The following is a 15,427-nucleotide window of genomic DNA, read 5'->3' as shown; positions in this document are numbered from 1 at the left end:
TAGCTACTTTTTATGTTTAAGAATGGTGATGTCTTATCATGTTGGTCAAGTAGTAGCCCATTGTAAGGCTTTTCCAGCATGTCTATTTAAAAGTTGTGCGTTATTGTTTTGTCTCATAGATTAAGTTGTCTGTCAATTAAGTTGTGTTGGGATTTGTTTTTAGGTATCCCAACTTGAAGGTAGGTGGTTGGTTACAATCTAATGAGTCTAGGTACCTTATTCAGCTGCCACTTGTTGCACATGGATGTAGCATCCAGACATCTTAATGTGATGCACCTTCTGCTATTGCCCCTCAATCTAGCAAGTAATCTGACATGGCATCTTATGTTTCGCCTTGCTAGGAATGTCAGACAATAAGACATTCTGCCGGAGGTTTGCCAGTCTTCACCATGGTTGTGGTCAACATGGTGTCATGTATGTGACACTTCATGTCATGCAAACATCTTACTAGACTGCCTGTCAGAGTTCTCACACATGGCTCATGCACATAAGTCACAGAAAATGCTTAAGTGTGGCAACACAGTTTGATATTTTAGAGGATGTGGGCTTTTATTTTACAGAATAGAGTTCAGCTGCTATTTCCTTATCAGGGGAGTGAAGCAAGCATATGATAGGCATAGGGCAGGAATAAGCATAGAGATCAGTTACATGGAATTATATGCATGTAAGACTTGGGTACCATAGTAATGGTAGCTGTCATGAAAGTAAAAATGGAACCATTGCCAGTGTCAGCCAGTTCCCCAACAATATGGTAATTAACTTGAATAACATTAAGCATGCTTTGAGTTTATATACATGTATACAAGGCCAGTGAAACCTTTTTATCAAGTAACATTCAGAATGCATCAGCAGGAGAAAGATGCCTTACCATCCTATTTTAGGTAGCTGTTTTCAGGTTCTCATATTTTTGTTTTGTTTTTCAGATAGTTGAGTGTTATTTGTTTTCATCCTGTTGTTATCCCAGAGCTAAGTATTTTAGGCATGCTGCACAATTATATTTAGGTAAGCATTAAGTTCAGCTGTTCAGGTATGTGTCCATACTGCTTCAGTTTGTGTGCTGAGATCACTACTACAGAGGCTGATATTGTAGTGTTGAGACCTATCTGGGGTGTTCAGCAGGTTGACGAAAAAGGGATAACTCAACATTCCAGTGGTTTGTGTTTCTGTGGCAGTGAAGCCCAGGGAGGGCAAAGAACATACAGTGCTGGCAGCAGAGGCGGGATACTCATGGGTCTGCTGATGCCCTTCCCAGCCTGTCTGGGGGGGTTTCCCACCATCCAGCAGCATTGTGCCGCTCAGGGTTCATACCCCTGGCTGGGCATGGTCATCTGTTGTGGGTGACTTTGTATGATGGGTGTGCCTGGTTGCATAACATAAACCCTGCTGGTCTCATGCATAGGTTATCCGTCATCGAATGTGACTTTGATCCTGTAGTGGAATGGATCATGTTGCAATAGGTTAGTGCTTCCTGGGGATGGTGTGATCCACTCCAAGGACGCATCTTCACTGCGCTGGTCGGACCCGGCTGGCCTGCACTCTGTTGAGCACTGATGGCCTCATTGGCTGGCAGTGACCTGTGCCTACTGTGCCTCTACGCGCCTAGACTGGCGGCTCGCGCCTGGCACTGAGGTCGTTGTGGAGGGTTCTGCGACAATCCGGTGACGGGGAGCACCCTTTGGAGAGCAGGGACCGGCTGGACACTGTGTCAGCCGTCCCCCAGCCATTCACATTTGTGTCTGCTGTCCTGCGCCACGGTTGGTCCGCAGTGGAGAGGACGATTTTGTAACAGTTCATGGAAGGCACGAGTCAGCCTCTTATTGCCGATTCTCAGCTTCCTGCCTCTGAGGGCACAGTCGGGGACGTCTTTGTACTTGCCACCAGCACAGAGCAACTTCTGAGGCTGCTTGGCTTGTCTGGTTCACACCGGTCCTCGTCCGAACCTGCGCGGCTTGACAGTGTGCTAGCCCAGTGGGATCATTTGTTTGATGCCCAAGGTCAAGTCACAATGGCAAAGCACACAATGCTGACTGGCAATTACCGACCTGTTCTACAGGCGTCTCGGTACATTTCCAAGCACCTTCAGGCAAAAGGGGAGTCCCAAATTGGCAGCCTTATCCAACAGGGCATCTTCTAGCAGAGCAATGGAGCATGGGTCAGTCCAGTTGTTTTGGTCCGGAAACGTTCGGGGATGCCTCCGGATTTACAATGACATAATAAAAGCGAACAACATCAATCAGTCAGCTGCGGGTATACCCTGTGTCTCGTAGATGATGTCCCAGATGCCTCAGTGGGATAGTCGCTGTTCTGCATTTTGAACCTCAAGTCGAGTTACAATCGACTGAAATGGCCAGAAAGAACATGAACAAACTGGCTGTCCGTGTCCCGTGGGGCTCGGACAGATGGCGCGGTTATAATTTCGATGTCGCTGGAGCCGCACTCCTTTGTCCGTTTTCTAAAGCACAGCATGGATGATCTCGTTCCAACAGAACATCTTTTCTGCTTCGATGCCATTTGGGTGCATGGTACCTCGTTTTTTCAGGTGCTAGGACGGTTGACACGCGTGTCTCGATGGCTCAGTGGCGCGGGGCGAGCCGTGAGCAGGCAGAAATGCCAGTTCTTGAAGCACGTAGTCTCCTGCTTGGGCCATCGTGTCTCCGCACAGGGCATTGGCCCCGACCTCGAGAAGACGCAGTGGGTCGTCATCTAGCCTGCCCTGAGGCCGAAGAGAGGGAGAGAGGGGAGAGAGAGGGGGGGGGAAAAGAGAGAGGGGGGGAGGAGAGGGGGGAGAGAGAGGGGGGGAGAGATAGGGGGGAGAGAGAAGAAGGGGGGGAGAGAGATAGGGGAGAGAGAGGAAGGGAAGGGGGGAGAGAGAGGGGAGAGAGAGAGAGGGGGAGGAGAGGGGAGGAGAGAGAGGGGAGAGAGAGAGGGGAAGAGAGAGAGGGGGGAGAGCGAGGGGAGAGAGAGAGGGGAGAGATAGAGAGAGAGAGATCGCGAGATGAGAGAGAGAGCGAGAGAGATGAGGAGAGAGAGAGAGATTGATAGAGAGAGAGAGAGAGAGTGAGAGAGAGGGTGACGAGAGAGAGATGAGTGAGAGAGAAGAGAGAGGGGAGATAGAGAGAGAGAGAGAGAGAGAGAGAGAGAGCTTGCTAGCTTCCTGGGTCTCACCACGTACTTCCGCCGGTATATGGCAAACTGCGTGCGTTTCTGCGCCGCTGACTCGGCTGGCGCAGAAATATGCGCAGTTTCATGTGTTAGTGGAGGCTCGGAACCATGCTACCAGAGTTCTGTTTCTCCGTTGGCTTTCGCACGTTGTCGCTAATCGGTTGCCCTTTGACCCCGAACCCAGACGTCTGACCTGTCTGGCCCACTTGTCAAGCCCGAGGCGCTTAGATGCGGGATTGACCGCCTCCCAGTTCGATAGTGCTCTGTCGATTTTGAGTAAGGGGATGGGCAACAGACAGTGAGCCCCAAGCGGGGGTGTAATAGCATGAAAAATATCAACATCCCTGACACCTAAGTGGCCGGATATTGAAACATTGCCCTGAACGCGTTTGAGATTTTGAAAGGCCTGCTGACTTTCGCACCCGGTGTCGCCCGGTTCAGATTCGGCGCTGACGCCTGAGGTTCCAAACGACCGTTTCCAAAAGGTGGTCTCTGTGCTGGCACGTCCGCTCACGGCGTTGCAACCTGCCTGCTTCAGGTGGCAGCGAATGCGTGATCGCGTGCGGAACCTGTGCGATGCTAAAGGTCAGCGGAACAATCGGCGCGCGGGAATTACAGGCCGCCGTCACCTTCGTGGTGGACTTTTGCCTTTTCCTGGCGGGACGGAATTCACCTCAGGAATTCACTACTATACCGTCCAATGGTTTCCAGGCTCCCGGGGCCCGCACGGTGTTCTCGCGCCGGTTCGGAACCTTGGGGGGCCACAGTTACGCCGGCGTGCAGCCGTCAGGAGTGTGCCACGGCGATTTGAGCAGAACTAGCCGAGAAGTGTCCCAACAAACTCAACAGATGGCTTGCCAAACGGACAGTGCCCGGGTCGGCGTCGTCACTGCTTCTGACTCTCCGCCGCTTGCGCCGCCGCCTCCCGCGAGCAGCCAGTCGGTCCACTGTGCGGCCCAAATATGACGCCTGCGACGGACCCGACCGCGCGCGTGGGTTTCTTCTGTCGGAGCCCGGCTCGGCTGCCCGGTCAGCGCCGGTTACCGGCCAGCGGCCCGAATCCTCTGCCACGTCGTGAACCACCAGCGTCCTGCTGGAGGAGGAGGCGAAAGACCTTGCTGTTACCACGGCTCTGCGATGGGTCCAAAGTTGTCACCGCCCGCCCGCGCCTCGATGCGGTTGCTTGGAACGACCGTTCTGACCGCAACACGATCGTTTTCAATGGTTCGACAGGCTTCTGTGGCGTCCTGGAGAGAGGAGAGACTGAAGCGGGAGTGGTGGTGGCTGGGGTACTTGGCTGGCGAGAAGACGGCTATGAAACTGTCAATTTTCAGAACACCCCTGGAATCTGGTGATTTTCGTAATGACGATAACAGTGAATGTTGTACCAATTATTAAGAAAAGGATGTGTAGGGTACATCCAGGGAGCTACAAGCGAATGAGCTTTGCTTTGTTGACATGCAAAATTATTGAAAAAAATCTTAATGCGCTGAGGTTTTATACAAAATGAATCATTTGTGAAACGCAAGCACGCTTTTCGCTCTGGACAGTCGGGCTGTATCAACCGTCTGGGATTGTCAGATTATGTTTCAAAAGCCATGGGTGAAAAATTGGTACATGTTGTGTACGTCGATTTTACCAGTTTTGAAAGTATGCCTACCTCACTGCAGACTTATCCATCAATTAAAACTTCGTGAAATTCATGCATCCCCAGTGACTTGATTACGAAGCCAGTGAAATGGTGGAAGGCAAAGAGTGGCATCCATGCAGTCAAACTGTATAAACACGCGCTTCGGTATCGATGGATGGGAAGTGGCATGACATGTCTACAGGATGACTCACTTGGATATCGCTTGGATACCGCTTGGATGCGACCACCTAGTACCGGTTTCTCAACATCATTGGGAACCAAACGAGAGGCCACAAATTCAAACTCAGGCGCAGAAAGCGTGGCAGGAAACTTTGACAAATGCGGTTCGTTGTCAGTATTGTTAAGTTTTGGAGCCAGCTCTCCCATGGCGTCGTGAAAATTCCTTCTTAGCATTATTTTAAAACACACTTTGATCGCCAGTTGGCGAAAATAGCGTTATTTTAAAGCAGACAGCCGCCCCCACGTTGAAATCCAACCTTCGACTTGGGAGGGGGGAGGGGGGGGGGGAGAAATGATGGATGCGCTTGTTCCAGTTCCGTTCCAGTGCACCGCCTATGGTTTGCGTCACGCGTTTGTCATGTCGATTTCTGCAATCTTCCTTTTGTTTTGAATTCCTGCGTGATGTGAGGTTTTTACTGGGCTGTCAATTACCTGTTAAACCTAGTTTTTGTTCACATAACGCTTTTTGCTCTTAAGTTTGCTTGCGTGGCGGGGAAGTTCTCTCGGGATGCGAACGATACACAACCAGGAGCATGCCCACCCAGAAGCTCTGTGTATGCTTAGATAACTTGAGTGCGCGGTGTACTGTGGAGTAGGTGCTACCTATCCCGTTACCGTCCGAAGATTATATCAGGTCACAAGCACGTGCTGGTCGCAGTGTCTCTACCAAGGGGGTAGCCATCCACTCCCAAAGTCCCAGAAGCCACTGTTGTGGCGTTGCCACTGGCGACTGAGGTGACTGCGCGTTTTGGTGGGCGCCGACAGTGTGTTGGTTAACGCGTCTGCGTTAACCACTGCGCGTGTGGGAAATCAGAGAAACGGGGCTCGGTTCCCCGCAGTGCCCGCCCTTCTGCCATGGTGAGAGGCAGGCAACGCTATATAGCCTCATCAGCTGGGTGCGTCGTAATGCCCTAATGATAACAACAACATGCGCGGCTTGATACGTCACAGGCACGTCTTGCCAACCCACGTGTCCCCAAGACCCAGCCACGACTCGGCTGGCCTCCAGCGGTACCTGCTAACACGTCCGCCGCGTCATCCTTGGCGTGCTTGCTCGTTTTCGGGGTCAGAATGACGACGACTGGGACACTTGTCTCTTCTACCCCTGGGCTACCATTCCCGAATGTATTCGACGGCCGGTTCCAGTCCTTACCAGCTGATGATGGGATAGCATCACGATGTCCGACCGATGCCAGTCCGGGGCGCCGTTGACTGGAGGCACAAAGCATCTCGAGCGAGCGTAATACGGGAGCACAATGTTATGGCCTGCAGCATGCATTTGGTCTTGTATTCATCGACACCAACCTACCCGCCCTTGCGAATCGCGAACTTTACGACCGTAGCTACCCACTGCCCAATGGACGCCGTGTGACTTGTTTTGAAAGTGCTCGCAAAAGGCGATTATCATACATGTGTTCCCTTGGAAACCGGCGGTCGTCTTGTCCGCGCAGTGGGCTTGGTCAAAACTGGTTAGCTGAATTACCGTGTCGATCTCAGCGGCGTCCTTGGCCGTGAGACGATGGTGCGCCACGGCCGGCTGAGGCCAGTGACCAGAGGTGGTCGGTGAGACAGAGCTGTAGCGACCAGTGACCAGAGGTGACTGGTGAGACAGCGCTGCAGCGGCCAGTGACCAGAGATAGCTGGTGGGACAGCGCTGCAACGACCAGTGACCAGAGGTGGCTGGTGAGACGGCTCTGCAGCGGCCAGTGACCAGAGGTGGCTGGTGAGACAGCGCAGAGACGGCCAGTAACCAGAGGTGGCTGGTGAGACAGCGCAGAGGCGACCAGTGACCAGAGGTGGCCAGTGAGATAGCGCTGCAGCGGCCTGTGACCATAGCCGGTGAGGCAGCGCTGCAGCGGCAAGTGACCAGAGGTGGCTGGTGAGACAGCTCTGCAGCGGCCAGTGACCTGATGTGGCTGGTGAGACAGCGCAGAGACGGCCAGTGACCAGAGGTGACTGATGAGACAGCTCTGCAGCGGCCAGTGACCAGAGGTGGCTGGTGAGACAGCGCAGAGACGGCCAGTGACCAGAGGTGGCCAGTCATACAGCGCTGCAGTGGCCAGTGACCATGGCCGGTGAGGCAGCGCTGCAGCGGCCAGCGACCAGAGGTGGCTGGTGAGACTGTGCTGCAGCGGCCAGTGACCAGAGGTGGCCTGTGAGACTGCGCTGCAGCGGTCAGTGACCAGAGGTGGTCGGTGAGACTGCGCTACAGCGGCCAGTGACCAGAGGTGGTTGGTGAGACTGCGCTACAGCGGCCAGTGACCTGAGGTGTCTGGTGAGACAGCGCAGAGGCGGCCAGTGACCAGAGGTGGCTGGTGAGACAGCGCAGAGACGGCCAATGACCAGAGGTGGCTGGTGAGACAGCGCAGAGACGGCCAGTGACCAGAGGTGGCCGGTGAGACAGCGCAGAGACGGCCAGTGACCAGAGGTGGCTGGTGAGACTGCGCTACAGCGGCCAGTGACCTGAGGTGGCTGGTGAGACAGCGCGGAGACTTTCAGTGACCACAGGTGGCCGGTGAGGCAGCGCAGAGACGGCTAGTGACCAGAGGTGGCTGGTGAGACAGCGCAGAGACGGCCAGTGACCAGAGGTGGCCGGTGAGACAGCGCAGAGACGGCCAGTGACCAGAGGTGGCCGGTGAGGCAGCGCTGCAGCGGCGATCGGAGCCGGTCCTCACGTCCGGTCCGCGTGACGGACAGACGACTGTTTATCGTCTGCGGACGGCCCGGCTCGGACCATCGTGACCGGGCAGGAGACGGCGGCCGAACAGGATACGGCCAGCCGGCGGCGGCGGCCCCTGTAGCCACATTCCCCAGACTCTCACAAAATCCGCAGCAGCCGTTTGTGGTTCCGGAGTCTACCTCAGGTCCGGTGTTAGAAGGACGCCAACCGGTTCCAGTTGTGCAGTTGTCTCCCATGCGACGTTACCGCATTTCGTCTCCGTGGGTGGAACCCTCTCCACCCCCTCGGCTGCGTATCACCTATCAGGCATCTCCTGTCTTTCGGTCCCATGTGCTGATTCCGGTGCCGACACTCGGTGATCAGGTCACTTGCCTCCACCAGGATCGAACGGCCCGTGACAAATGTGTCATTAGTTGCCTGCATCAGTTGACGTGCTTTCCGTAGCAGTGTCCCGTTTTGCCCGTACACTCGTCTCCTTGTATCGGTTTGTCTGTGTTTCTCGGTGCCTTTTGTTCTTTTCGTTGGTTTCCATGCTGTCGCCCTGGGGCCAGCTGAGAGCGTATCCGGCTGGAGACTGATCGAGATTGCTGGCTGTGCTGCCGGGCAGTACGTGATTTCTAGCGTAAGCAGACGGTTCATTTATCCTGTACTTGCATTGCTAAATGGGACAGATAGAACCTACAAGTACCAGGTTATGTCATATGCATATGTATTTTGCATTCCTTTTTCCGTGTAGTTAATTTTCTCACGCTCGCTGAGGCAAGGGATACACTATGCGTGATACGTGGTCGTGATCGTGATCGAAGCATGATGTGCAGTGCCCTGTAAGTAAGGGCTTAGTTTAGCTTCCCGGTTATGTCCGCGCAGCTCCGGTAGGGGCGCTGAGATCGCCACTGCAGGGACCGTGGGTGGCGATTCGCGGCCCGCCCGGGGGCGGGGGGGGGGGGGGGGGGGGGGGGGGCTCGCTGGGCCAGCTTGGACGCGGTACAGACTCGGCGCTGCCGTGGTTAGTGCTGGTGTGCTGGATAAGCCCAAGGAGAGCAAAGAACTTGCACATGTTTGGGAAGGGAAGGTTATATCATTATTTTTTTCCACATGATAGCTAATGAAGCATTATTTACCATTTTTTATGTCCTTTGCGTAATCGTGTACCAGTCGTTGAGTCCAAGTGCTGTCACGTGCCTGTTCAGCTGTTGCTGTGTTTCTGCCTTGGCTGCCAATGTTACAGTACGATTTCAGTTGTCAGAAGATGGTTTTTGTCATGAGACCAAGGGCAGATTTTCCTAGTGTTGCCATGAGGCTGTGGTCGGCAGGTCCTGGCATTACCGTATAGCCGTGGTGAGCAGGTCCTGGCATTACCGTGCAACCATGGTGAACAGGTCCTGGCATTACCGTGCAACCATGGTGAGCAGGTCCTGGCATTACCGTGCAACCATGGTGAGCAGGTCCTGGCATTACCGTGCAACCATGGTGAGCAGGTCCTGGCATTACCGTGCAACCATGGTGAGCAGGTCCTGGCATTACCGTGCAACCATGGTGAGCAGGTCCTGGCATTACCGTGCAACCATGGTGAGCAGGTCCTGGCATTACCGTGTGACCGCGGTCAGCAGGTCCTGGCATTACCGTATAGCCGTGGTGAGCAGGTCCTGGCATTACCATGTGGCCACGGTCAGCAGGTCCTGGCATTATCGCGTGGCCGTGGTCAGCAGGTCCTAGCATTACCATGCGGCCGTGATCAGCAGGTCCTGGCATTACCGCGTGGCCGTGATCAGCAGGTCCTGGCATTACCGCGTGGCCGTGATCAGCAGGTCCTGGCATTACCGTGTGACGCTGGTCGGCAGGTCGGAGCGTCGCCGTGTGACCGTCGGCCGCGGGTAGAACGCGTGATGGACGTGGACCCAGTGCTGACGGCGGGGCCGGCCGGCCCGACTGCCGGCGGCGGTGGCGGTGGCGGCGGCGGCGGCGGTGGCGGCGGTGGCGGCGGTGGTGGCGGTGGTGGCAGCTGCGGTGGCAGCGGTGGCGGCGGCGGTGGCAGCGGGGTGGCGGCCGTCGCCACTCTTAAGCGCTCCTCCAGCGCGCCCATGATCAACGAGCTCGTCTCGCAGGCGCAGAGCACCAGCTCCGCCTCCTCCAGGTGAGGTTAAGAGGACGGCGACGCTTGCGATGTTGTGAGCGCGTCGCATATTGTGGGTAGCGATGAGAGCTGGACGTGGATCAGACGTCGACCTTCCTACTCTGGGGTGATGAGAGAGCTGTGGGCATGTGGTGGACTGTCGATCGGTGTGTGCGTCAGCCGGACGCCGACCGACAGTGCGCTCGCCGGCAGGGGCCTGGGCTCGCCGCCGCTCGTCTTCTCGGCTGGCTCGGGGTCGACGCACAACCCGCGCGTCCGCCGCTTCAGCGCCAACTTCAGCCCGCTCGCCGCGCCCAGTGTGAGTAGTGGCCTGGAAGCGGGGCCGCCCCGCCCGGCTCGCGCCCCGGGCCGCGCCGCCGCCGCCGCCCTGCCACCGCGCTCGGCCCTCTGACTCGGGACAAATCGTCTGCCTCTCTGCGGTCATGCCATGTATTTGGGTGTCATTGTGATCGGTTGGTGCGCGCTCAGCGCTACGTCGCGGGGGCGGCCGGCGTGGACGATAACATGCCGACCGAGGCCGGCGCTGTGTGGCGGCCGGAGCTCCCCGGCGGCGGGCGTGCCGTCCCCCCCCCCCCCCCCCCGCCTGACCGGTGTCTCCGGGCCGCCGACAGTCGCCGGGCAGCAGCAGCGGCGTGCGCACGCCGTCCCGCCTGATGCAGATCCGCCAGGAGGCCGGCCTTGAGGACCCCGAGATCCGGCACGAGCGCAGCGTGCACGCCGCTCTCCAGATGTCGCTCAGCTGCGAGGACCTGGCGCTGGTCAGTCGGGGCGGCGGCCCCGGGCTCCGCAGACGGCGGCCGCCGCTGCCTGAGGAGGGATATGCGACGCGCGTGGTCAGCGGGCGCTCGGCCCTACCCATGTCAAAGGGCGTTGGCACCGCCTGCGCTGCCATCAAAGCTAGTCGTGCTAATGTGAAGCGAGGTGTCGCCACCGTCGTCGCCAAATTGTGCTGACGCCGGTCTCTCATCAACAAAACATGCTGGCTAGACCGGAGGATTCTGCTGTTTTTTTAGTCGGATGTTTGAGTCACTGGAATTTGTTCTTAAATGCTCGAACATTATACATAACTATTCAAGTGTCAGTACAGGCACCTATAGGATAGTAGGTGCGTCGTGGCCAAATGTATACTCGTATTGCGGACTCGGAGAAATCAGTCCAAGGAGGAAGACGATGTTGTGAAATCCCAGCGTGTAAAACCCGTCATTTTTCCTCTGCACATGTACAAAAGACAACTCAAATTACCGAATTTAGCACCATTTATATTTTGCTAACAAATGCACAGAAATTGTGACATTTCCCTGGAGGTATGTCGTAATACAGGCCTTGGTCCAGATATCTCAGTATTTCTGTGAAGTGTTGTTTTCAGCATAGGCCCCCCAGGAGTCTGGTGCACCTGCAGTGTTCTATTGGCATTGTGAAGCAGTTTGCCCACTCTGGAATGTAAACCCGATATGGGATGGGCCAGTGTTCGATCTTATCTACTGGGCCACAATAATGTCAAGGTCGGCCATGGATTAGATCTTCAAGTCGTATTGCATGTTTTTGTGGGCGCTTGTGTGCCATTTCAGGAGACATTCGACGGTTTCGGAGCATTCGAATGCTGATTTTGATGTTGGATCCGTCGAATACTTGAGCATTCTGAGGACGAGTGGTCAGCTGTTGCACTGATGCCGTCCCTGGCGCCACCACAGCGTGCTGGCACCGACTCCCACCTGATCAGAGATGGTGACACTCCTACTGACGCGCTGATGACGCTGCCCCCTGGTGGCCGGCAGAGCACGCGGGAAGACCCGAAGAAGGCGGCGCCGGTGCGCTCCGTGACGGACCCGCTGCACCTGACCATGCCGCAGCCGCAGCCGTTCTCCTTCGGCTCGTCGCCGTCGCCCACGCGGCCGGCCGGCACGCCGTACTTCTCCCCGCAGGTGGGGCGCGGCGGGCGGCGCCTTCCCGGCCGGACGACGCTGGTCGCCGCGCAGGCCGGTGTGGTCCTCGGTGCGGTTTCTTCCCCGCGTACTTTGCATGCTATTTGGGCATGTCCGTGATTGCTTTTCTCTTGTCTTCATCGTGTTCCATAGCCTCTTCTCCCCCCCCCCCCTTGCGACTGAGTGGTTTCCCTTTGCGCTTATTGTCTTCCGTGATCACGGTCTGTGCGTCCGACCGTGTCTCTTCCATGACCCCTGTCGTGCCGTGTGACTCATTTCCCGCCACGTGCTATTCTCGCGATTCCCCGGTCCTCCGTCTGACGCCGTTGCTGCTCGCTATGACCCCGGTCCGTGCCGGCGTGGGTGACCCGTCGGCGGTTGGCCAGATCCCGGAGCGGCTGCGCGGCCCCACCTTCAGCCCGTCGCCGTCGCCGTCTCCGACGCGCCGCTCGCCGTTCGCGGCGTTCGCCGGCCGCCGCAGCATGAGCCCCATCCTGCGGCCCAGCCCGCTGGGCGGCGCCGTCAAGCGCAAGTTCGACTACGACAAGGAGCGGCCGCCGGTGATCGGGCACAACAAGCGGTTCCACTCGGGCGGCGGCCTGCTGGCGCCGCACCCGCCCGTGTACAGGTGAGACGGCCGGCCTGCTGGCGCCGCACCCGCCCGTGTACAGGTGAGCCGGCCGGCTCGCTGGCGCCGCACCCGCCCGTGTACAGGTGAGACGGCCGGCCTGCTGGCGCCGCACCCGCCCGTGTACAGGTGAGACGGCCGGCTCGCTGGCGCCGCACCCGCCCGTGTACAGATGAGACGGCCGGCCTGCTGGCGCCGCACCCGCCCGTGTACAGGTGAGGTGGCCGAGCTGCTGGCGCCGCACCCGCCTGTTTACAGGTGAGACGGCCTGCTCGCTGGCGCCGCACCCGCCCGTGTACAGGTGAGACGGCCGGCCTGCTGGCGCCGCACCCGCCCGTGTACGGGTGAGGTGGCCGAGCTGCTGGCGCCGCGCCCGCCCGTGTACAGGTGAGACGGCCGGCCTGCTGGCGCCGCACCCACCCGTGTACAGGTGAGACGGCCTGCTCGCTGGCGCCGCACCCGCCCGTGTACAGGTGAGACGGCCTGCTGGCGCCGCACCCGCCCGTGTACAGGTGAGACGGCCTGCTCGCTGGCGCCGCACCCGCCCGTGTACAGGTGAGACGGCCGGCCTGCTGGCGCCGCGCCCGCCCGTGTACAGGCGAGACGGCCTGCTCGGACGCGGCGCGTGCTGTGCGCCGCTCGTGTGTGGTCGTCAGTGTCAGGCGTCACGTCGCCAGGACCGGTGTTATTCACCACGGGCGCCGTCCAGTGCTCACGATATGCACACGCTTCTATGTGCAGCCGACGCCGGCTCGGCATTCCCGAGATCCGTCTGGTACGCATCGTTATAAACGTTGAACTTAATAAACTAAACGACGATGTTGTTTAGTTTGTTTTCTGTGGCTTGATGATTCACTGTCTTGGTGTTTCTATGTGTCAGAAGTGTATAATTCAACCAGAGATCTGAAGTCCGGTTCTCTTAGACATGGCAAAGGGTCCGCTGTTGTCGTTAAAGACGACACAAGCTGTTCCGCGCGGATTGCCGGCTGCTCCCTTACTGTATCGATTGGAGACGTCACTTGTTTTCGAAATTTTTAACCATTACTAGCTCAGTGGGCACAGCACTTGTCTGCCATGACTGAAATATATATGGGACTGATTCCGGGAGCGAGTTCGACTTGTTCCGTGCAAAGCAGATGGACTGATTGCCTGGCTTTAAACGCGAGTGTAACAACTGTCGGTAGAAACTTTTTTTAAATGGTAGAAAAACGGGTCACGTCACTGATATGCCTCAGAATTACGCACGAATGTACGTTGAACGAGAATGTTTTCCAGCTTGTGGCGAAAGCTGTAAAGCTCCGAAGACCTCGCCGAACCGCTTGATAACTGAAACCCTGTCCCGCGCGCGGGTCGGCGGCGGTGGCTGCTGATGGCGTATGCGCTGCTGGCCCTCTGTCTCTTTCGGCGGCGGTGTCTGCTGGTGTGTGCGCTGCTGACCCTCTGTCTCTGTCGGCGGCAGTGGCTGTTGGTGTGCCCCCTGTCTCTGTCGGTGGCTGCTGGTGCGTGCGCCGTTGACCCTCTGTCTCTGTCGGCGGCAGTGGCTGTTGGTGTGCCCCCCTGTCTCTGTCGGTGGCTGCTGGTGTGTGCGCCGCTGACCTTCCGTCTTTGTTGGCGGTAATGGCTGCTGGTGTGCCCTCTGTCTCTGTCGGCGGCGGTGCCTGCTGGTGTGAGCGCCGTTAACCCTCTGTCTCTGTCGGCGGCAGTGGCTGTTGGCGTGTGCGCTGCTGGCCCCCTGTCTCTTTCGGCGGCGGTGGCTGCTGGTGTGTGCGCTGCTGACCCTCTGTCTCTGTCGGTAGCTCGACCGCGTCGGACGCGGCGCTGGGCGCCCTGCAGGGATCGGTCGGCTCGGTCGGCACGCCCGAGTCGCTCTCGTCGGTCGGCTCGCCGGGCCTCTCGTACAAGCAGGACGACTCGCCGCGGCCGATGGTGGCCGAGACGATGGACTCGTCGAGCGTGTTCCGGCCGGTCGAGTCGCCGCGCTCCTCCGAGCGCCGCCTCAAGGCCGACCATGACAAGATGGACGACGCGTGCGTTCCCATGGAGACAGGCGGTGGCGACAAGATGGTGGTGCTGGACGTGGCGCGCCCCGTCGCCATGGAGACGGGCGGCGGCAGCGGCGACGGCAAGGTGCCGATGGACACGGGCGGCCAGCGGCTGCCGGGCCACGCCCAGTACATGCGCCAGAGCATATAGAGCGGCGGCCGGTGGAGCCGCAGTGACTCGGGCTGACAGATCTGTGATTGGTGGGCCGGCTGCGAGGCCCGCCTGGCTTGTTACCGGCGCCGGGACGCCGCGGCGCTGCGGCAGCCCGCCGCGACGCCGGCCGCCTCGCGCCGGCGCGTGGCACCGCGGGCCGCCGGCCTCCTGTACAAAGTAGTCGTAGTCAGCGATCGAGCTTGCGCGTGCCGCCCGCCGGGCCGTGCGCCGGCGTCGGCCGGGCGCGCCGTCTCTGGCGGCCGGTCGCCCCCGTCGCCGCCGCCGCCGCCGCCGTCGACGTGGCGGTGGGACTGCCCGAAGGCCTGCGGCGGGGCGCTGCTCGGCTCGTCCTTGTTACCGGTGTGATACGTGGTGTGGTCTGTTCTGAGCGTTGTCTCGTGCCGTGTCTGCTCGCCTGATGCGGTTAGCTAGCGGCGCTGTCGGCCGCGGCAGTGGCTGGCTGCTCGGCGCGGTCGCTGGCTCGTTCTCGCGCCACTTGGCCGGGCCAGCTGGGGGTGAGCGGTCCAGATCTACTAAGCAGGTCTGGTGCCGACAATAGCTGGCAGTGGTACGCAGCACCCCCGTCTCTGGAAGTGAGTGGTGCTGCTGGGAAGCGTGTGCTCGTGCCACAGGCTGCGCTGCGCTCAGGCTGGTCTTGTCCGCAGCCCGCCGCCATCCAGAAGGCGCCCCAGTGCGATGAATGTGTGTCCGTGCGATGTGGGATCGCAGGCTTAATTTATTCTGGTTGATCTGAGGAGCGTCTAAGAAAAATCATGTGAAGGAAGTCCAGAACAACTTGCTAGTGTCGTCATCCCGCGTCCAGTCACCATAGCAC

At 58.4% G+C, this 15,427-nt stretch overlaps 1 protein-coding gene across 1 annotated transcript; it reads left to right on the top strand.

The window, feature by feature from the left end:
• Positions 1-9,734: 9,734 nt before the first annotated feature.
• LOC119109984 (protein FAM122A) lies at positions 9,735-14,671 on the top strand. Its single transcript, XM_037233730.1, has 7 exons — positions 9,735-9,846; positions 10,039-10,144; positions 10,458-10,604; positions 11,622-11,768; positions 12,155-12,201; positions 12,250-12,396; positions 14,193-14,671. The coding sequence occupies exons 1-7, from the start codon at positions 9,794-9,796 to the stop codon at positions 14,587-14,589; spliced, it is 1,044 nt and encodes a 347-aa protein (XP_037089625.1). The 5' UTR covers positions 9,735-9,793; the 3' UTR covers positions 14,590-14,671.
• The last annotated feature ends 756 nt before the right edge of the window (positions 14,672-15,427 follow it).

This window comes from Pollicipes pollicipes, unplaced genomic scaffold (genome assembly GCF_011947565.3).
Source record: "Pollicipes pollicipes isolate AB1234 unplaced genomic scaffold, Ppol_2.1 Scaffold_7231;HRSCAF=8579_pilon_pilon_pilon, whole genome shotgun sequence".
In the NCBI taxonomy this organism is placed as follows: Eukaryota; Metazoa; Arthropoda; class Thecostraca; order Pollicipedomorpha; family Pollicipedidae; genus Pollicipes; species Pollicipes pollicipes.
Note: the sequence above shows the minus strand (reverse complement) of the source record. Positions and strands in the feature narration are given on the sequence as shown.